Source organism: Diceros bicornis, chromosome 34, assembly GCF_020826845.1.
Source record: "Diceros bicornis minor isolate mBicDic1 chromosome 34, mDicBic1.mat.cur, whole genome shotgun sequence".
Taxonomy (NCBI): Eukaryota; Metazoa; Chordata; class Mammalia; order Perissodactyla; family Rhinocerotidae; genus Diceros; species Diceros bicornis.
In genome coordinates this window covers 24,800,417-24,822,498 of record NC_080773.1, presented here as the reverse complement: position 1 = coordinate 24,822,498, position 22,082 = coordinate 24,800,417, and the positions used below count along the sequence as shown (strand labels likewise).

General features: G+C 54.4%; 2 protein-coding genes across 11 annotated transcripts; one reads left to right on the top strand and one right to left on the bottom strand.

Annotated features, from left to right (window-relative positions):
• Nucleotides 1-1,235: 1,235 nt before the first annotated feature.
• DKKL1 (dickkopf like acrosomal protein 1) lies at nt 1,236-7,836 on the bottom strand. 4 transcript variants are annotated; one of them, XM_058529837.1, is made up of 5 exons: nt 7,614-7,836; nt 5,081-5,255; nt 4,464-4,604; nt 4,249-4,341; nt 1,236-1,637 (listed from the first exon to the last, which is right to left on the bottom strand). In XM_058529837.1, exons 2-5 carry the CDS (start codon nt 5,234-5,236, stop codon nt 1,326-1,328), a joined length of 702 nt encoding a protein of 233 aa, XP_058385820.1. In that variant the 5' UTR covers nt 5,237-5,255; nt 7,614-7,836; the 3' UTR covers nt 1,236-1,325. The 4 variants fall into 4 exon arrangements, with proteins under 4 accessions (XP_058385820.1, XP_058385821.1, XP_058385819.1 ...); XM_058529838.1 differs by lacking the exon at nt 7,614-7,836 and adding an exon at nt 5,542-5,803 and having other exon boundaries at nt 4,300-4,341; XM_058529836.1 differs by lacking the exon at nt 7,614-7,836 and adding an exon at nt 5,542-5,725.
• Nucleotides 7,095-21,977, top strand: TEAD2 (TEA domain transcription factor 2). Of its 7 annotated transcripts, none has more exons than XM_058529817.1 (13): nt 7,095-7,119; nt 8,727-8,964; nt 9,366-9,430; nt 9,901-9,963; nt 11,474-11,485; nt 11,712-11,819; nt 11,922-11,980; nt 14,445-14,509; nt 15,539-15,687; nt 18,127-18,300; nt 19,823-19,984; nt 20,674-20,826; nt 21,367-21,977. In XM_058529817.1, exons 2-13 carry the CDS (start codon nt 8,733-8,735, stop codon nt 21,478-21,480), a joined length of 1,356 nt encoding a protein of 451 aa, XP_058385800.1. In that variant the 5' UTR covers nt 7,095-7,119; nt 8,727-8,732; the 3' UTR covers nt 21,481-21,977. The 7 variants fall into 7 exon arrangements, with proteins under 7 accessions (XP_058385800.1, XP_058385802.1, XP_058385801.1 ...); XM_058529819.1 differs by lacking the exon at nt 7,095-7,119 and adding an exon at nt 7,137-7,159; XM_058529818.1 differs by lacking the exon at nt 7,095-7,119 and adding an exon at nt 7,141-7,163.
• Nucleotides 21,978-22,082: the final 105 nt, after the last annotated feature.

Here is a 22,082-nt window from a genome sequence, read left to right as displayed (position 1 = left end):
TGGACTGGGTCTGTTTGGGGGGTGATCCCACGCTGAGCCCTGGCTTCAAGAGAAAAAGTCGTGTCTGCACTCCCTACGGGATTCAGCATCAAGAGGACCCTGATGTGCCTTCTCGATGGTGGGTCTTGAGGGAGGAGTCTCGGAGGGAACAGGAGATGCTCTGAGGATGGGGACAAAGGGGACAGGGCACCGAACATAGGGTCTGTGAACTTTCAGGTTTGGCTGAGGCATCAGGCCTGGCTGACAGAGATGGAATCACAGGTGATGGGCATGGAGGGACAGACAAAGGGACAAAGGGGAGCAAGTCGGAGATGGAGTCAACACTAAGTTGAGAGTCAGGGAATGAGAAGATAAATATGAGCGAAGAACAGGGATGGGTCTGGAGATGCAGAGTTGGGGGCTGGAGGTGACAGGGTCTGGACCCGTGGTAGGCAGAATAATGGCCCCCCAAATATGACCACCCTCTAATTCCTGGAAGCTGTGACATATGTTGTCCAGGTGGGCCCAATCTGATCCCATGAGCTTCAAAGGCAGACAACTGTCTCCCACTGGAGGAAGAAGAGGAAGCCACAATAGAGAGGGGGCAGAAGGACAAGTCAGAGAGATTCCAAGTGTGAGATCTGAGGCGTGAGGTCCACATACAAGAACCAGAGAGCAGCAGCTAGGAGCCAAGGGCGGGTGGCCATCAGGTGACAGCCACTGAGGAATCAGGACCTCAGTCCACAGGGGCGCGATTGTGCCAACAACCTGAATGACCTTGAGATTCTTCCCAGAACCTCCTGGTATGAGCCTAGCTGGCCGACACCTTGATTTTGGCCTTATGAGACGCTGTGCAGAGGACCAGCCAAGCCATCTCGGATTTCTGACCCAGAGATCGGCGAGGGAACACATTTGCATTGTTTTTAAGTCGCTACATTTGTGGTCATCTGTTGTGGCCGTAATTGGAAACTAATGCAGGGGCTGAGTGGACAGACAGGACTGGAGCGAGAGTTGGGAGCGGGAGGGCAGACAGGGCTGGAGGTGACAGGGTGGGGAACTGAGCGGATAGATGGGGCTGGAGGTGGCATAGTTGCTGAATCAAGACAGACAGCGTCTGAATGAGGAAAGCAAGCCGGGAGTCGTTGGCAAGAGCTGGCAGTGCAGCCAGATGTCATGCTCAAGGCTAGGGTTGGGGGGACTCGCATGGCCTGGTCGGCTGAGGCTTGGGGACAGATCCCAAAAGGAGATAGTGCTGATAGATGTAAGAAAAAAACTTTATTTCCATGTGGTGCTTGGGGTGGGGTCTGTTGCGGGGGGTACATGCAGGTGTTCCCCGGTCCCTACCCCTATAGCTGCTGGGAGGGCCTGAGGATGTACAGGAAGTGGGTCTTCCGAGGGGGCAGCTTGAAGTGGGAGGAACTCTGGGTCCCCTCTTCCGGGCCGTCCTCCCGGGTCCCCTCGCGGAGCCCATCCCGGATGGCCTGCAAGCGGTGTCGCTTCTCACTGAGCCAGCGGCTGCCCTCCTGGGCATCCTGACGGGACCTCCGCCGTGGCAGCTTCATGATCCAGAAGGCCACTCGGGGACGGGGCTCCTGGCGGAAGGTGTCCAGGGCCTTCGGGACAGGCACCACGGCCTCCTTCTCCTCTATCTTGTGTGCCTGGGGAGAAGGGACAAGGAGACCCTCTCAAACTCCACACGACAACCTCAAGATGCTCGGTCCCCCCTGGCCTATTCAACCCACTTTGCCACCTACAGGGCACTTCACTTAGGGAGTTAAAAGCTCACTTTGCAGTTTACAAAGCACTTGGGTTTACAAGTGCTTTAGAATAAAAAATACTCAGGTTTATGGAATACTCTGGGATTGAAAACACATTTTGGAGGTTTCAACAGCACGTTAGGATTAAACATACCTTAAGCTGTAACTCTTTTTTTTTTTTTTTGCTGAGGAAGACTGGCCCTGAGCTAACATCTATTGCCAATCCTCCTCCTTTTATTCCCTTTCTCTCCCCAAAACCCCAGTAGATAGTTGTATGTCATAGCTGCACATCCTTCTAGCTGCTGTATGTGGGACGCGGCCTCAGCATGGCCGGACAAAGCGGTGCATTGGGGCGCGCCCTGGGATCCGAACCCCGGCCGCCAGCAGCGGAGTGTGCGCACTTAACCGCTAAGCCACGGGGCCGGCCCCACCTTGAGCTTTAGAAAGCAGTTTGAAATGTACAAAGGACTTCAGGATTAAAAGCTCTTGGCTTTACTAAAGGATCATAACCATGATTGCAATGTGTAATCTTTGATTGCATCCTGGATCAAAAATCAAATCAGCTCCCACGGACAGCTTTGGGTCCAGTGGGGACATTTGAATATAGACTGAATGTTTATTTGGTCCTTGCTTCTCGAAGTGTGGGCTGTGGGCCAGCAGCGCCAGCATCATCGGAGAGCTTGTTAGACATGCAAATTAGCAGACTCCACCCCTCCCCAGACCTACGGAATCAGAGCCCGCATTTTAATAAGTTGAGGTGGAGATGCCCTGTAGGACATTGTTATGGGTTGAATTGTGTCCCCCCCAATTCATATGCTGAAGTCCTAACTGGCAATACCTCAGAATGTGATCTTATCTGGAAATTGGGCCATTGCAGATTGAATTAGTTAAGATGAGGCCATTAGGGGGGGCCCTAATCCAATGTGGCTGGTGTCCTTATGCAAAGGGGACATTTGGACATAGAAATGCACATAGGGAGAATGTCATGTGAAGCTGAAGGCAGAGATGGGGATGATGTATCTGCAAGCCAAGCAACGCCAAAGATTGTCAGCAAACCACCAGAAGGTAGGAGAGAGGCCTGGAACAGAGTCTCCCTCACAGCCTCAGAAGGAACCAACCTATTAACACCTTGATCTTGGACATCTAGCTTCCAGAACTCTGAGACAATAAATGTCTGTTATTTAAGTCACCCCATCTGTGGAGCTTTGCTACGGCAGGCCTCGAAAACTAATCCGGACACAACAGTTTGCCACCAACGGTAAATTTCTTGGGTGTGGTCATGTGGGAGAATGTATTCATTATTCTTAGGAGATATCTGCAGAAGGATTTAGGGCTAAAGTGTCATGATGTCAATAATTGACTGCCATATGGTTCAAAAATGAAAGAGTAAAAATAAAGTAAACGTGGTAAAATGTTATGTGGTGTATCTAGGTCAGTGGTTCTCAACGGAAGTCTGGAGACAGTTTCTGTCGTCATGACTGGTGGAGGTGGGGGTGCTACTTCCGTCTAGTCGGTGGAGGCAGGGAGCTGCTAACCATCCTACGGTGCACAGGACAGCCCCCCAGCAAAAGACGATCCAGCCCCAATAGCCACTGGTGCCAAGGTCAAGAAACCCTGCTCTGTGGACAAGGGAATACAGAAATATTTATTGTACTATTTTCCCAACTTTTCTGTAGATTTGAAATTTTTAAAATAAAAAACTGTGTGTGTGTGTGGGAGCACCATATGGGTTTGCCAAACACTCAGGGCTTCTTGAAACTTTTTAGGATAAAAAAATAAGCACTTTGTGGTTAGAATCACTCAGAGGTTTATGAAGGGGAGCTACACAAGCATTTGGGGTTCATAAAGGGTTTGGAACTAAAAATCACACTTTGAAGTATACAGGGGAGAGACTTACCAAGTACTTTGGGATAGATTAAAAGATAGTCTGAGGTTTGCAGAGTACTTTGAGATAAAAACACACTTTGAGGTTTAGGAGGGTGAAGCTTATCAAACACTCAGAATTAAAAGCACTTCTTTGTTTACAAAACACTTTGGCATTCACAAAACCCTTTGAGGTTTACTAAGCGAGTGGGGATGTACGCTGAGGTTGCAAACCTCATTTCTGAGAGCTGGTTAGTCTCTTTTGACAGATGACAAAACTGAGGCCCACAGCCCAGTGGCGTAGTGGTTAAGTTCATGTGCTCTGCTTCTGTGGCCTGGGGTTCACAGGTTTGGATCCCGGGCGTGGACCTACACACTGCTCATCAAGCCATGCTGTGGTGGCATCCCACATACAAAATGGAGGAAGATTGGCATAGATTTAGCTCAGGGCCAATCTTCCTCACCAAAAAAAATAAAAAATAAAAATAAATAAAATTACATCCCAATTTCCCTTTAAAAAAAACAACACCGCCGAAGCTCAGAGAGAGGAAGTCTCACACAGAGGGAGAGGGAGAGTCAACGCATCTTCTCCTCCTCCTAAACAACAGAAAATGTTGGGGCCTGGACACTTTAGGGGGCATGTCCTAACCTTCAGGTCACCCTCCAAGATCCCTTCTACTGGTTTGATGGATGCTACCACCTTCTCGGAGATCAACACTTCTCCCGTGTTGTTGTCGGTCACCTGTGAGGATGGGAGGAGAGAGTGAGAGCCAAACTACTTTCCTCCTCTCACCTCTTCCCAACAGATACTGCAGCATGAGGGATCATGGGGAGACTCCAGGAGGGACTTCCCGGCATAGGCACCTTGTCGATCTGGAGGTGGCTGGAGAGAGTGTTGTTCCCCAGCCGGCGATCCTGTTTCTCCTCTTGGTGGTAGTTCCTGGGGAGGCCCCGGAAGTCCATGGGGGCAGAGAAGAAGCTGTCCACACCCCGCAGCAGGTCATCCTGGGGCCGGAGGAGGGACCGGTGAGCTGCTGGACCTCAGGACTCGCGAGTACATCTGCAGCCCTGCCAGGATGCCCTCGAGGCCCACCATGTCCCTCCCATTCCCTTCCCTCTGTGTCCTCTGACCCTTAGGGCCTGACTAGGTCACCTCCTGCCCCCATGCCCCCATCTGTCCTGTCTCCATTCTCTGTCCCATCACCTTCCTATTCATGCCCCTCATCTGTCCTACTGTCTCTCTGTTCCCATCCCCCTCTCCAGTCTTTTGCATCTGCTCCATCTCCCTCTCTGCCTGTCTCCCTTCCTCTCTTCCTATCCTGTCTCTCTGTCCCTTTGACTCCCTCTCTTCCTGTCTGTCTTTCCTGGCTGCGACAGATCTCCCAGTCTGTCTCCCTGAACCCCTCCATCCCTCAGTCTCCGTCTGTTCCCGTCCCTCTGCTCTGTACCTCTTCTTCCCCTCAGCCCCTGCCATCACTCACTTTCAGGAAAAGCCGGGTGAAGCTATGCAGAAGGCTCTGGAGGCCCAGAAAACCCGAGGAGCTCTCCAGGGCGTCAGCATCGCGGATGGGGGCTGCAGTGGAGGGGGGCACGGAGGCAGAGCGGAGCAGCAGCAGCAGGACCAGCGGGTGCCACATTGCGGGGCTGGCCAGGAGGCTGTGGCACTGGTAGGGGTCAGTGCCCAGGCCTCCTATCAAGGCCCCGCCCCCTCAGCAGTCAAGCCCCCTCCCAAGACAATTACCCCTTTCCTATCCCTGGCCCAGGCTCCGCCCCCACACCAAGCCCATCTTCGCCCTCCCCTTTCCTTCCACTCCCATCCCTCCATCGCGTCAGGCCTGAAGGGACACGGCTCTTCCCAGGCCAGGCTCTCCTGGGCCCGGCCTCATTCACCGATCTCACGCTTCTCATTTGCCCACAATCATACCCAGATCTCATTCCTCACCTTCTCCCACGCCCTGCCCCTTCTTCTGGGCCCCGCCTTTACGCTACACCACAGCCCGATCACCGGACTCTCAGACTCCGGCCATCCACGGACTGTTAAGTCCAAACAGTTTTGGTCTCGAGCCCAGGCCGGACACCTGGAGCGTTGGATGAACTCCGCGAGCCCCGGCCTCACCCCTATTGTCTGACCACGCCCCCATCTGCTGACCTCACCCACGAGCCCTCTATTGGGTGGTCACACCCTTAGGGCAGAGCCACGCCTCTATTCTTCGTTAGCCACGCGCCTTAAACCAGCGCCGCGCGGTCATTCCATGGTCACACTCCCATCTTCAGACCACGCCCCTGTCGGTTGACCTCGGCCCTGGAGACCCAGCGGCGCCTGTATTCTCTGATCATGGCCCTCCCGCCGGAGTCCCGGTCCAATCGCAGATGGCCACGCCCCTCGATTCATAGCCACGCCCCCCGCACCTAGGCCACGCCCCTGTGCCCCTGATCTTGCTCCCAGGGCTCTCAATGCCATTCCTAGGCTCCCTCTGCTCCTGAAACGCTCGAGTCCTAACAGTCCTTCTGGTTCACCCACTCCTTAGTTTTGTATTTATCTCCGAGTTTCTCCGTGTCCCTTCTGGTCTTCTCCAGGATTTGACACGATTAATGCACTCAACAGAGGACTGTGCAGGGACGCTGAACCCGGAGCCCTCTTCGGTTCCACTAAAAAGCCCCGGAAACCCTAAATCCAGTCCTTCTCCCTTAGGACCCCAGCGTCCGGACTCCAGCCCCCTCTAGTCTCGTGAGTTTGAACACCCACCCTCTCATCTTTAAGGGACCCAACAGTCCGCACCGGAGGCCCCTCTCCCCTCAGACACCGAGGCTCTCCCCCGGTCCTGGGACAGCGCCACCTCCAGTCCACTAGCGCGTGTGGATGCGGGAGTCTGCACCTCCATGGACCTCCAATAAAGTCCCGGTCGTCCTGCCCGCGCCTCTTAAGTCTGGTGAGGTCACAAGGAAACTACGTTGTCATAGAAATCAGTCAAAACCCATATCCATATCTCAAACTTCAAAAACATACTTGGGGCTGAACAGGAAAGACTCTTTTGTGTATCACTTCCACATCCCCAACACACTAGAGGGTGGCCAGGGGTCTAGGCCCCCAGACTCCTCTTCCCCCAGACCCAGGAGTCCCGGCCCCCAGCCCCACCTCCTCCAGACCCAGGAATCTCGGCCCTTAGCTGCCTCCTCCCTCAGACCAGGAGTTCAGGCCCCCAGCCTTCTCCTTTTACAGACCCCGGTTTCCTGGCCCTCATCAACCTCCTCCCTCAGACCCAGGAGGCCAGATTCCCAGCCTCCTCCTCTGCCAGGGATCCGAGCACCCAAATCCGGACCCAGCAAGACTTCACCTTTCCTTTGCCAAAGCAAAAAAATCTTCCCCCAAACTGTCACCGTCGGATCCCCCTTCCCGCTGTCCGGCGCCCGGACCCGCCCCCCCTCCGGTCCCTCCCACTTTTCCCAAACAAAGCTCCCGGGTAACTTTCTCCCTCGCAGCGCCCCGCCCGCCCGCGGCTCCCCAGCCCCAGGCCGGGAGGTAGGAAGGCGCCGGCGGGAGTCGGGGATCCTGCTTTGGGGTGGGTGAGTTGGGGTGGGAAGTTACGCGTTCTGAGTTGAGGTGTTTGTGGGACCGACTCTGAATTGCTTGCAGCCCTCCTTTTGCCGGCGGGCCCGAGTTTGCGCTCAGACTAGTCTAAGTGTGGAGTTGGAACTTTCGCCGGAGTTGGGGTGTCTGCGGATGGGTCTGAGTTTAGGAGTGTGCGCCCGGGGGTGGGTGAGGGCTGGAGACCTTGGCGGGTGTGTGTGGGGGGTGTGAGTTTCTGCGGCGGTGTCGGTTTCAAGTGAGAAAGGACCCCGTGCGTGTTTCTGACCGAATCGGTGTGTGTGTCATTTGTGGGTTCCTGGTCCTCCTCATGGAGAAAGCAGGCCTCCGGGGTGCCAGGGGGAGGGCTACGGTGCTTTTTGGATCTTCAGTCTTGTCTCTTAGGAAGTTTGGGGCCTGGGGCGGGAAATTGGGGGGACCTTTCTTACCCGGCTTCTCCGTCCCTTTGTCTGGCCACATGGGGGAGAGCTGGGCTGGCATTTTGGCCTACGGGGGTCCTGAACGCCGCAGCGCCACTGGGCTCGGCCTGGGGTCTTTGTCTCGGCCGAGGATCCAGGGTCCCAGGGAGGAGGGGGATGGGGCCTGGACTCTGGGGTCCTGGGAAAACTGTGGCAGACGTGGAGCCGCCAGGGAGGCGGGATCTAACTGTATTGGAAAAAGTTTTCCCCTGTTCCCGGCCTCCGGAAAGTCACTGGGAACTTGAGTTGGATCCGAGCCCACGACGCAGGGGGAGGGGAAGGGAGGGGCGGGGCCTGGGGCCCGAGGGGAGGCGGCCTCGCTGCCCAGCCCCTCCCCTGATGGGGGTTGTGGGAAACTGGGGGAGGGGACGCCTGGGCCCTTTGTTCTGGCTCTCCTGATGGCAGGGCTCCCCTGCCCCTCAGCCTGTGGTTGTGTGGGTCTTTCCTGGTCTCGGCTTGAGTTTCTGCCCTGACTCTCTGTCCCCTTTTCTCTGGGTCTCTGTCCCCTTCTCTCTGAGTCTCTGTCCCTCTCTCTCTGGGTCTGCCCCCACACTAAGTCTCTGTCTCCCTGCCTGTGGATCTCTACCCCCCACACTGAGTCTCTGTCCCTCTCTCTGGGACTCTGTCTTCTCTCTGAGCCTCTGTCCCCCTCTCTCTGGATCCCCTTCAGCCCTACGAGGGCCTGTGCCCCTCCTCCTTCTTTTCCAGCAGCTGCTGCTGACATCCTAGCACCTGTTCTTGGGGTGAGACTGAGAAGATCTCACTCACAACCCCCTTCCCTGTAACTAGGCCCTGACTCCTGTCTTCTTTAAGTCAGAAATCCATACACCAAAGGTTCGGCCCTCATGGGCTCTAAGCATTACTCTGGGGTCTTCAAGACTTCATCACAACCCAGGCTCTCCTGGAAACACAGAGGGAACACTCTCACCCTAACCTTCCCCCCAAATCCATCCCCCTTCTCCCTCAGACCCGGGAGTCAGGTCCCCCAGCCCCTCCTCCCTCAGACCCAGCAGTCTGGCCTCCCAGCCCTGAGTTCCCTCTGGGAGGGTCCGGGGAGGCTTGCTGACCTCTGTGTTCCTCCAGGCCCAGATGGGGGAACCCCGGGCTGGGGCCCCCCTGGATGATGGCAGCGGCTGGACAGGAAGTGAGGAAGGAAGTGAGGAGGGCACCGGTGGCAGCGAGGGGGCTGGGGGAGACGGGGGCCCGGACGCAGAGGGTGTCTGGAGTCCGGATATCGAGCAGAGCTTCCAGGAGGCCCTGGCCATCTACCCGCCCTGCGGCCGGCGGAAAATCATCCTGTCCGATGAAGGCAAGATGTATGGTGAGTCCGCCCCTCTTTTTTGGCCTGGCCCCCACTGATTAATAAAAATAATGACCAACATTTATGGAGCCCTAAACACTGTTAACTTAAAAGCACATTATATCCTCACAGTGACTCTGGTAGGAGCTAGCATCACCATTTGCACAGATGAAGAAACTGAGGCATAGCAAGGTTAAGTGATTTGCCTAAGGTCACAAAGCTAGTCTGTGGGGGAGCTGGGATTTGAACCCGGGCAGTGTGGCTCCAAAGCCTGCGGTCATAACTCCTGTCCCGCTGAGGAGACCTGCAGCCCGGCTTGCAGCAGACCTCTGGGAACTGTTGCTTCTCTCTTCTTCTCTCGTGTCCCCTCTGTTGGGAAGTTCTGCTGAAGGTCTAACTCTGTTCCGTCTTTGACTCTTCAGGTCGGAATGAACTGATTGCCCGCTACATCAAGCTGAGAACGGGGAAGACCCGAACTCGCAAACAGGTCTCTGGACTGACTTGTGGGCTCTGTCTGGGGCGGGCTTGGCTTCTCAGGGCCATCCTAGTATGGGCAAGTTCAGGTTCAAGGAGGATCTGGTTCATGTGCTTTTGTCTGTCTTCTGGCTCCTCTGTTAGTATGCTCAAACTGTGCCAATTCTGGTACAGTTCTCTTAGCCGTGTCCTGGAACCAGAGAGTAAGATCGAGAGACCGAAAGAGCCAAAGAGAAGGTTGTAGAAGGGAAAGGAGACCCAGATTTGCTGGGCCTGGGGAAGAGCAGTAGTGTTGGTGAGAAAAGGATAGCCTTTATGGACACGTCTGTGTTAGCCTGCTCCTGAGACAGCTAGCGTGTTCTGTGTGTTTGTGATCTTGCATGTTCCAGCAGCTCTGTGGGGCACCCGGAGGGAGGGAGGGGGTAGGAGACTCAAGGGGCTAGTGGCTGTGGCTTGAATCTGCTTCTTTGTCACTCCCTCCAGGTCTCTAGTCACATCCAGGTTTTGGCCCGAAGGAAATCGAGGGAAATCCAATCCAAGCTCAAGGTAGGGACCAAGGCAGACACCCTGAGAGGGGGGCTGAGACCCTGAGAGGGGCACAGAGACCCAGGTGGAGGGGAGCAGAGCCCCAGAGAGAGGGCAGCAGAGCCCCAGAGAAAGGGGACAGGGACCCAGAGAGAGGGGGACAGAGACCCAGAGAGAGGGGGACAGAGACCCAGAGAGAGGGAGACAGAGACCCAGAGAGAGGGGGACAGAGACCCAGAGAGAGGGGACAGGGACCCAGAGAGAGGGGGACAGGGACCCAGAGAGAGGGTGACAGGGACCCAGAGAGAGGGGACAGGGACCCAGAGAGAGGGGGACAGAGACCCAGAGAGAGGGGGACAGAGACCCAGAGAGAGGGGACAGGGACCCAGAGAGAGAGGGACAGGGACCCAGAGAGAGGGTGACAGGGACCCAGAGAGAGGGGACAGGGACCCAGAGAGAGGGGGACAGAGACCCAGAGAGAGGGGGACAGAGACCCAGAGAGAGGGGGACAGGGACCCAGAGAGAGAGGGTCAGGCACTTAGAGAAAGTAGACAGAGAGACTTGGGTGGGCGACAGAGACCCAGAGATGGGGACAGAGTCACACAGAGAGGTGGACAGAGTGGAGGAGCAGAGACCCAAGATGGGGCTCATGGCCCAGCAGCGATGGTGGATAGGGACCCTGGGGAGGGAGAGACCAGTAGAGAGAGGTGGATGGAGATTTAGCTTAGGACAGTCCAGAAGGATGGGGTGTTGGGACTCTCCTGGCTCCTGCTGTCTTCCCTCCCTCTCCTCTCCTTTTCCTGTCCCTCCTTTTGCTCTCCTGGTATCCCCATTGCCTTTTCCCTCTTGTGCTGTAAGGATCTCCTCTTCATCTCCTGGTTCATCTTCCCATTTCCCAGTCCCCGTGTGGCTTGCCTGCTCCTTCTGTGCCCCGAAATCTGCATTTCATTCTGGAGATTTTTACACCCCTTTTCTTTTCTTCATCCTCCGGATTTCCTGTTCCCTCTTGGCCGGAGACCCTCATCTTCTACGCTTCTGGGTGTGGGGTCTTTTCTGCCTCTTCCTTTGTATTTGGGGACCATCACTTCTGGTTCCCTTTTTTGTACCCGGAAGCCTCCTCTTCCTTTCTCTCTAGTTCTAAAAACCTTCTTTTCCTGTCTTTTCTCAACCTCGCTGTTCCCCCTCTGTCCTGTCCATGCTAGGGAATGTTCGTGGCCTATTCCCTCTGGGTCTGAAATTCTCATTTCCTGTTGCCTGCGTATCCGGAAACCTTCACTTCTGGCTGTTTCTTGACCTAGAAACTCTCATTACTGTCTTTTATTCTGGACATGGGAACCCCTTTTCCCCTCTAGGCCTGGCCCCTCTCCTTCCTGTTCCGTATCCATCCTTGCTGCCCCTTCCTCCCATTGCTCAGCTCAGGGTGGTGGGGCTGTAGGAGTTGGGAGGGCAGGAAGGTGGGGGAGCCCAGGCCTCACTTCCTAAGTCGTGTTTTCTTTCCTCCTTTGGCACCCTCCCCCACCCCCACGGGCAGGCCCTGAATGTGGTAAGTCCCCCTGCCCATCCTCCCACCTGCTCCCTTACCCCAGACATTCCTGGGGAGGCCAGGAGGGGCAGGGGCTGTAATGAGAGGGATTTGGGCCCTCCCCAAACCTTTTGCCTTGACTGCCCAACTCTGCATCTCCCCCTGCTTGCCCCATCCCATCGCTGACCCACCCTTGCTGTGTCGACCAGTACTGCCCATTAACCTGGACCTCCATCTTCTCCTCCAGGACCAGGTTTCCAAGGACAAGGCTTTCCAGACAATGGCCACCATGTCCTCAGCCCAGCTCATCTCAGCACCTTCCCTGCAGGCCAAACTGGGTCCCGCGGGTCCTCAGGTGGCCTGGATTGGGGGTTGGGAGGCTCAGGGCTGGAGGGGTGGGGCCACAGTTTCAACAGGGGACTGACTGACTGACTCCTCTTCTATGTCCTGTCTCCAGGCCTCTGAGATTTTCCAGTTTTGGCCGGGGGGCTCTGGGCCCCCCTGGAATGTTCCAGAGTGAGTACTTTCTCTTCTGACTCAGTACCTGCCCCCTACCTCCACTCCCCCTCACAGAATTTTCTCACCCCACCTTCCAGCTCCCAGCTCCCTGTGAACATAGATTCTGGAGCCAGGTTACTGCGTTACTCCATAGGTGGAGCCAGGTTACTCCACCTCCCAAGGTGGAGGCTGGGGCGATGGTCTGGGGAAGAGGACTAGGTCTGAGCTGGGAAAGTGAGGAGAGGACGGGGCAGAGGGAGGCAGGAGGAGGCGGGATGGCATTGGGGCCTGACGGGCTAAGAAGGAGGGAGGAGGCAAGGACAATGCTTGGGGGCTGGCTGGTGACTGGGGTTGGTGAGACAGCATGCGGCCCGGGGAGGAGCGGGTTTAGGGAAGAAATGAGCTCAAAAACTTGGAACTTGATGAATGTGAGGGGCCTAGAGATCATCCATGGGGATAATGGCATTATATTTCAATCTCCCATCGAGATTATCTGGGCCCCAGAGGCTCATGGGAAGGCTGTTCTTGTCCCATAGATGTGTTCTTGGGCCTGAGGGTAGAGCAGGTGTCCTTATCTTCTCTCAGAGTCAAGAGGAAGAAAATGGGTCCCCGAGGTACATGGGAGTGTCCTTTTCAGCTCTGAGAGAGCCCCGAGGGTGACAGGATGTATTTCTAGCCTAGAAGAATAGGAATGGACTCCAGAGGCTCATGGGAAGTACAGTTTTCAGCCCAGAGAGGAGCCAGTGGGTCCAGGCTGGGCAATGGAAGGGCAGTGTGGCCACAGGGCAGTGAGGCGGGAGTGTTGAGCATATTGCCAGAGAAACAGTGAAGTGACGGGCTGGGAGAGAAGAAAGTTCACTGGGAAGGAGCTGCTGGATGAGGACACAGGAAAGGGTCAGAAGAAGTCCCCAGGGGGCCAAAAGGGCCTCAGGTCTGCAGGGGAGGGAGCTGAGCTGGAAGGAGGGGCAGCTCAGCAAGCCATGCACTGGATACTGGGGTCCTGCCTTTTGTGAAGCCGACAATCAAATGGGGGAGATAAAGGTTAATTAAATTATCCCCTGCGTAAACACAAAATTGAAGACTGTGACATATTGTGAAGAACTGCAACAGGGTCTGAAGTGAAGGAGAAAGTTCTGGGAGTTTCTCTCAGGAGGTAACATTGAAGGCTGAGGAGGACGTAGCTGGGTGTATAACGGGGGTGGGAATATTTTAGGCAGAGAAAACAGCACGTGCCAAGGCCCTGAGGTAGGAAAGTTTGATGAGTTCCAGGAATGGAGAGAACGTGTTAAGCCATTGGCCAGCCAGTCAAATGTTTATTGAGCAACTGTTAAGTGCCTGGTACTCTACTTGGATGGGGGCACAGCACTGAACAAGTTAGACAGAATCTTTTGCTTTCGTGGAGCTTATATACTTGGAGAGGGGAGGAGACAGACAACAGACATGTAAACAAATAAATAAGCATTAATAAGAAAGGAATAAATGTGGGAAATAAAGCAGGGTGTATGTGCTCTATTCTGGGGTCAGGAAGGGCCTCTCTAAGGAGGTCACATTTGAGCAGTGGCCCTGACGACAAGAGATTAAGTCAGTGGGTAGGGTACTGGAGTTTGGACTTCAGAATTGGGATGGCAGGTTCTAGGCCAAGGCCCCTGGGAGTTGAGGTCTGAAGGTCCATGGAGTTTGTATCTTTCTGAGCCTGGTCTTTTGACCCTTGACCTCATCCTGACCTCTGACCCCAAGTCCTGTCTCTCTGACCTCTGACCTCTCAGTCTCCTCACCGCTACCTACCTATAGGTCATTGGCTTCTAGAGCCGTGCTGTCATGTACTATAGTCACTAGCCATTTAAATTAATTAAAATTAAATAAAATTTAAAGTTCAGTTCCTCAAGCACACTAGTCACATTCGTGCTCAGTAGCCACCTGTGGCCAGTGACACAGATACAGAACATTTCCATCGCCACAGAAAGTTCTGTTGGGCAGCACTGCTTTAGATTCTGTTGTGTGGCCTCCCCACCCCGAAATTTGGCCTGATGTCTCATCTCCAGATCGCTGCTCGTTTTCTCCCCACCCTTCCGACCCTTCGGCCTCCTCTTTCTCCAGATTTCCTCTTCTTTCTGTTTTCCCCCCACCTCTTGAAACTCTCTTTCTCTTCTTTTTCTGCCATTTTGTGAGAGGTACCAAAATATCTTCCTCAAGACCACAGGCTTCGTGGGGGGCACTGACCTGGGTTCAAGGTCAGGCTCCACTGTGCCCAGCTGTGGGAATTTGGGGGGGGGTCAGTTGACCCCTGTGTGCCTCAGTTTCCTCCTGTGCAAAATGAGAGGAGCAGTAACTGCACCTACCTCATAGGCTGTGAGGCTTCAATGAAATCGTGCTCATGATGTGCTAGCACGGGGTCCGACGTGTCATGGCCCCTCAGCAACTGTTAGCTAGTACGATTAGCATCTTTCCACCTCTCTGACCCCCAGCTTATTTTCTCCCTCAGTGTGAAGCCATTCTCACAGACGCCGTTTTCCTTGTCACTGACTCCCCCATCTACTGACCTCCCAGGTAAGAGCCTGCTTTCCATCTTCCTTGTCTCCCCTTTCTCCTCAACCCCAACTGCCTTTCCTTCAACCTTCCACTAAGCAGGGGACACATGCTTACTGAGCTCCAGCTCTGAGGCAGGGCATGGAGGGGTATGGAAAGAAGAGTGGCAGAATTTGTAGTGGGTAAGAGCATGGCCTCTGTAGCCAGACACACTGGGTTTGTGCTCTGCCATTTGCTAGACTAAAGGACACTGGGGAGGTGGACTAGTCAAGATTCTTTCAGCCACAAGTGACGTTAACCCAAATCAATCAGATAACCAAAAAAAGAGGAATTTATTAGTTCGGGTAACTGATTTATCAGGAGTTGTGGCTTCAGGTATGGTTGGATCCAGGGTCTCAAATGCTAGCATCAAGAATTGGTTGGTTCTGCTTTCTTCTGTGGCAACTTCATTCCCAGGCAGGCTTTGCCCACCTGGTAGCAAAGACGGCTTCCAGAAGTTCATGCTATGTGGTCCTAAGAACTCATTGGTGAAAGAGAATTCAGGTTCCACAGATTCATCAATTAGGAATGCTTTTGGCTGCAAGTAACAGAATGCCCAAATTAATAGTGCCCTAAATAATAAAGGCTTTAATGATTCCACATAACAAAAAGTCTGGAGGTGGGCTGCTTCTGTGCTGGCTCAGCAGTTCAGCAGTATCAGGCCTGGCATCTCTATAGGTCCCTTGGCCTCTGTCTTATTGTCCCAAGATGGCGGTTATGACTTCAAGCATCATGTCCCAAGCAGGACTTGGTCAGGGCCAAAAGCTTTCTCCTCCCAAAGTTCTGTCTTTTTTGTTCAGGAAGAAACTCCTTCCCAGAAGCCCCCCAGCAGATTTTCCCTAACATCTCATTGGCCAGGACTGTGTCACATGGCCACCTCTAGCTGCAAGGGAGGCTGGGAAAGTGAGTCTTTAGCTTTTTCAGCTTCTAAGCAGAGGCAGGCAAGACAGAACAGTGCTTGATACATTCAATAAATGTTAGCAATTTTTATTGTTTGTTCTCTCTCTTTAGGGTACGAGCCCCCCCAAGCCCTCTCACCTCCTGCCCTGCCCCCACCTGCCCCATCACCGCCAGCCTGGCAGGCTCGGGCCCTGGGCACTGCCCGGTTGCAGCTGGTGGAGTTCTCGGCGTTTGTGGAACCGCCGGATGCAGTTGACTCTGTGAGTGCAATTTTGGGATAATCACTGTGGGTGTTTTGGGATGTAGAGAGCTATAGGAAGGGAAAGCATAAGGCAATGATTCTCAAACTTTAGCATGTATCATAATAACATGGAGGGCTTGTTAAAACACAGATTGCTGGGCCCCACCCTCAGAATTTCTGATTCAGTAGGTCTGGTGTGGGGCCTGAGAATTTGCATTTCTAACAAACTCCCAGGGGATGTTGATTCTGCTGGTCCAGAGACCACACTTTGAGAACTACTAGCGTAAGGGAACTGGAAGATCATGGGGTCATGGGTTAGGAACGTCAGAGAAACTCCCCGGGGACATTGTTCATTCATTCATCAAACATTTTTGAGTGCCTACTGTGTGCCAGGCTTTGTGGTGGACGCTGGGAACCTGGTAAAGCAGATCTTGTTTCTAGGCTCGAGCTTTTCCTGGCCTAGGATGGAGACATGCCATAATAGTCAGGGTGGGCTGACTGTTAGAAGAAATAACCCCAACGCTCAGGGACTGAACATCATAGATGTTTCTCACTCATGTAACATTTCAGTGTGGGTGTTCAGCAGGAAGCTTCCACGCAGTGATTCAGGGAACTGGGCTCCTTCCATTTGGTGCCTCTGCCATTTTCTTGGGCTTCAGAATCTGCTGCTGGATTCTCTGCATCTGGCTGGCAGATGGTGGAAGGGAGAGAGTCAAGAATTGTGCAGGAGGTTTTATGGGTGTGGCTTGGAAGTGGCAACTATCAGGTCTGCTCACATCCCATTGGCCAGAACTTAGTCATGTGGTCACACCTAACTGCAAAGGAGCCTGGGAAATGTAGTTTAGCTGTGTGAAAAGGAACCAGGGTTTGTGAACACAGCAGTCTCTGCCACAGCCATGTAAACACCAATTGCTGTATATAGTGGTCCTGGTAAAACCCAAGTCAGATCAGGTTAAAACCCTCCTATCTCACTTGAAGCAAAAGCTGAAGTCCTTTCAGTTGCCCACATGGCTCTGCAGGATCTGACCTCTATTCCTGCTCTGCCCTTACCTCCTGCCCTCTCACCCTTACTTACTCTGCTCTGACCACACCGGCCTCCATGCCCTTTCTCAAACATGCCCTGCCCACTCCTGCCTCAGGGCCTGTGCATTTGCTGTTCTTGCTGCCTGGAATATGCTTTCTCCAGATAAACCCACTCTCTCCCTCTATTCACTCAAGCCTTTGCTTGATTACCTTCTCAGATTGGCTTTCCCAAACCACTTTATGAAAAATACCAGTTACCGTCACTCTTGACCCCAGTACTATGCTTTGTTAGGATTTTTTTTCATAGCATACATCACTCTCTGAAATTGACATTGTCCATTGTATGATTTTTAAGATTTTCTGTCTCTGCCAGTAGACTGTGAGCTCCATGAAGTCATAGACTTTGCCTTGTAGCCCTGGGACCCAGAGTAGGGCCTGCACATAGTAGGTCTCGCAATAGATGTCTATGGAATAATGAGTATGCTCTGGGATAGGGGAAGCACAAGTTTTCATGGGTGTACAGAGGAGTAATTCTGCCTGGGGAGTCAGTGAAGGCTTCCCTGAGATGACAACATTTGGGTTGGGCTTTGAGGGTTACATAGGAGTTTGCCATGTGCAGAACTGGATGTTTCAGGTACAGAGATGGAAACAGCATGAAGTTTTCAGGGAAACAAATAACTGAATATGGTGGGAGCTGGTGAAGCTGCAGACAGGTGGGCAGGTGCCGGTTCTGGAGGAGCTGGCATTGCCAAGCTGAGGGACCCAGACTTTCTCCTGAGGGTGATGGGGATCCATGGAAAAGGTGGGGTAGAGAGATCCCATCTGATTGTGATCAAGGGTGGCTTCCAGGAAGAGGCAGATTTGGATGAACTTGGGTCTGGAAAGATGGAGGGAAGATTTGTATTGGAAGAGAAGATGGGGAAGATTTTCAGGATATGGACAAAACGTGATGAGAATGGGAGTAGAGAGGAAGTCTTGATGTGGGCTCTGTGGATTCCCATCCATCCATCTATCCATCCATTGATCGCACGTTCATGAGCACCTATTCAATACAGGGCCAAGTAGAGGGGGTGTGGGCTTTGTCCTGGGGGCGGTAGGGAGCCATGGGAGGATTATGAGCAGGGGAGGGCCACGGTCAGCTCTGGAGCATGTGAATGATGAACTGGAGAGGAGAGACTAGAGGCTGGGAGGCTAGGGAGGAGGCTGGGGTGAGAGTGGGAGAGGACAGGGCTTGGGGACTGAGGTATTATGGGAGTCAAGGGGCAGAAGGGAGTGGGGACTGTGCCTGGGAGTAGGGCCCAGTGTCTGGGTGGACAGTATGGAAAAGCTAGCAGGAACTGTGTGGGTGGCGACAGGAGTGTGGGACGAGCTTGGGCATCGAGGGCCGGAGGTCCAGCCCATCTTCCACTCCTTACTCATGGCTGACCCTCCTCAGTACCAGAGGCACCTGTTCGTACACATCAGCCAGCACTGCCCCAGCCCTGGAGCGCCCCCCCTCGAGAGTGTGGACGTCCGGCAGATATATGACAAATTCCCTGAGAAAAAGGGCGGTCTGCGGGAGCTGTATGACCGTGGGCCCCCCCACGCCTTCTTCCTGGTCAAGTTCTGGGTGAGTTCTGCCACCGAAAACAAGAGGGCTCATAAATCATGTGGCCTCCCAGCTAAGGCCTCTGGCTCTAAGGGACACAGTCTCAGGACCTACCAGGTCAGCCTGGGCCTTCCCGGTCCTCAAGGCTCAGAGCGTTGGCCCCCTTTGCAACCAGGAACGCAGAGGAGTTTTGCCCCCAGTGGGGGATGAGGGGTCAGCGCAGGCATAGGGCTAGGACTCTGACCTCCCCAGATCCCACTAGACTTTGCCACATCCAGCCGTGTGACTGATACGGCCCTGGGGATTGGCTTGTAACGTTTCAGGCTTCCCTATGCCCCATCTGACCACCCCAAGCCTTGTTGCTAAGGAATGGCCCCCTCCCCTTAGCAAATGGAGTCAAGGAGAGTTTCATCTCCAGAGGACAAGGCTTTGCTTGTTCCACCAGACCCTGTTGCTAGCGAATGTCTGGCCTTGAGGAAGCGATTGAAGGACCTGGGGAGTGGCTGTGTGAAATCCTATATTTATTTAACAATCATTTATTGAGCACTTACTATATACAGGCCCCATGCCAGGTGCTATGTATATCATTGTGAACAAGAGGGTCCATCTTGGGTCTCTCTTGGGCCTCTGGTTTTGTGTCCAGTACGATGACTGATGCTATCAGGGTTCAATAAATGTGGTGAGTGCTTAGGGGGTGTTACCTCTTGTGGCAACTAGGTCGGTGGCGGGATCTAGTCCCTGAGAAGGAAGGAAGCCTGCTGAGGGTTGAAGTTTACTGGCCTTGCTTTTCCTATAGCTACCATGGTTCTAAAGTGTTCTAGTGTGTGAAGTGGAGGCCCAAGACGGCTCTGGGGATGTGCTGCTGAGGTCCTGGCATTGTCAGGGCTTAAGACGGGCCTCACCAGGTCGCAGGTCTGGAGAGCGACCCTTAGGAAGCCCAGCATCTGAATGGATGCAGGGGAGTGGCTGGGAAGGCCTTCAGTTTTGTCTGGCTTCACCAGTTCCTGTGGCCAGGGTGATGGATGGAGTCAGTCCCCTGAGGAGAGGACTAAACCACCCCAGGAAGTGCCTGGTCAAATTAGCAACTAACGTTAGGGGTGTGGAGAAAGGGATGTGGCTCCCAAGAAGGTGACCAATGGGCTCGGACCAGAGGTGTGATGAGGTCTTAGGCTTCCTTAGGTTCTGCTTGGCCTAATGGACTCTCTGCCCACTTGGCCACTGCCCACTTGGCCCACTGCCCACTTGGCCAACTCTCGAGTTGGGGGCTTTAGGAGAAAAAAGTTGAATTCCGAGCCTCGTTTGGCAGGGGGTTTACCGGGGAGAGAGGGCCAGGACCTAGACTTCTCCAACGCTGATGGAAGGATGGGTCTTCTCCAGAAACTGGCCCATGGAGAGGTGGGGACATTGAACGCTGAGAAAGAGAGGTGCACAACTGCAGGGCGATGGGAGAAACCGGGCCATGTGTGGGTTCCCACTATAGAAGAGTCCCCACTGTTTATAAGGGACGTCCCCTCCAACTTATCTGTGCCTCCCCATCCCCCAGGCGGACCTGAACTGGGGCCCGAGTGGCGAGGAGGTGGGGGCCGGCGGCAGCAGTGGTGGCTTCTACGGAGTGAGCAGCCAGTACGAGAGCCTGGAGCACATGACCCTCACCTGTTCCTCCAAGGTCTGCTCCTTTGGCAAGCAGGTGGTGGAGAAGGTGGAGGTGAGGCTGGAGGGGTGGAGCTCTGGGCGGGTGAGCGCCCAGCCACCTGCCACTTCGGGGGTGCAGACGAAATGCACCAGGAGCCACGACAGCTCAGGCATTTGGGGGTCTGCATGGTGGAGTGGGGGGTGTCCTAGCCTCTTTGGGGGTTTAATGCATGGGCTTAGAGCTAACATGGAGTTCCAAAGTCACATGTAGGGGTCACTTGGAGGAGTCAAGGGTAGTGTGTGGGACAGAGATTTAGAGTCACTAAGATTCAAAAGGTTCTTATGGATATGGAAGAGTCTGCAGGCCAAGGAGGTTCAGGGGTCACAGTTAGGGGTGCTGAGGGCTTGAGGGATCTTGAGTTCAGAGGTAAGACAGAGTTTGGAGGTCTCACGGAGGGGTCTTTGGAGGGTTTGAGGATATCTGAGGGCCTGGAGGTCAGAGGAGTTCAAAGGTCATTGAAGGTTCAGAGCGTGGCTTTGAGGGGCTGGAGGGGCCCCTGGTTTACAGGCTCAGTGATCCTGAGCCGGATACCCAAGGGTGCAGGGTCCCGTCTCCGGTCACTATGGATGGGGCACTGGAGGGAAGATGGCAGTGGGGGGGGTGTGTGGCATCTGAGAGGCATGGAGGAGTGGGGCTTGGTTCCTGGGGCCACCCCGTGTCTCTCGGTCACTGTCCTCCCCATTCCCCGTCCCCCGGGTCAGACGGAGCGTGCCCAGCTGGAGGATGGGAGGTTCGTGTACCGCCTGCTGCGCTCGCCCATGTGCGAGTACCTGGTGAATTTCTTGCACAAGCTGCGGCAGCTGCCCGAGCGCTATATGATGAACAGCGTCCTGGAGAACTTCACCATCCTCCAGGTGAGGCGCGGGGGCTGGGCTGGAGCAGGGCCCTGGACGGGGAGCGGAGTGCCCATCACAGACCCTCAGCCCGGGGACCCTTTCACCTGGGGAACTGACACAGTGGGGACGCCACAGTGGACCCTTAGCTTAGGGGACCCCTTTACCCAGGAAACTGATATGGTGGGAACTCCACAGCACTCTCCTTCACTGGGGAAATTGACCTGGAGGACATCCTGCGGGGGATCCTCAGCTTAAGGGACCCCCTTCATGGGGAACCTAACCTTAGCCCAGAGAACACGATATGGTGGGATCCTCTTTAACTCTGGGGAACGTGATGTGGTGGGGACCCCCTTGACCTGTAACATGATATACCATCTGATGTGAGGCCCCTCATTGCCGACCCTCAAATCAGGAACTTGACATGTTGGGCATCTGCTCTATCTGGGGAACGTGACATGGTGGGGACCCCTTTCCTGGGTAACCCATGATGCCTTAGGGATGGCACAGTGGTCCCTGCTCCCCCTTCCAAGCGTAAACCCCTTCTGGCTTCCTTGGCAGGTGGTGACCAACAGGGACACCCAGGAGCTGCTGCTCTGCACCGCCTACGTCTTTGAGGTCTCCACCAGCGAGCGGGGGGCCCAGCACCACATTTACCGCCTGGTCAGGGACTGAAGGGGAACCCCCAAAGTGGCTCACCCCCGGAAGGACCTCCAGCTTTCCTCATGCTTTTATTTGGGGAGGGGGCTGCTCCCTGTTAGAGGGGACCTTAAAAGCTGGGTGGTGAGTTGAATGGGCTGGGACCGAGAGGAAAGAATCGATCCTGATATGGGACCTCACAGGGGCGTCTGAAAGGACACATCACTCCAGCGCATCAGGGACTGGTCACAGGAGTGAGACAACCCCCAGGTACAGCACTGGTTTCTCAGTCTTTACCAGGCGCCCTCCTCCCACTCTGTTCTGGATGTTTCGGAGGGCCCTCGTTACACATCGGCTTGTCCCTCACTCTGTTTCTCAGCCCCCCTCTTTTCCCTGCCTTCCTTTCCTTACCACCCCCAACCTGTGACCCTAATATCGAATATTGAAGGTTAACCCTTTCTGTGCAGGAGCAGAGCCAGGTGGGCCCTGGAAATATTTTTTTTTTAATATAACAAGAGATATTTATAAGTGGGTGTTAGGGTCGTGACTTTTTCTCAGCTGGGCAAACAGTGGGGTGAGGCTTTTAAATCTCATCCCCTCTTCTAAATGAGCCGTGGGCTAGACTGTGTTGCCCCTCC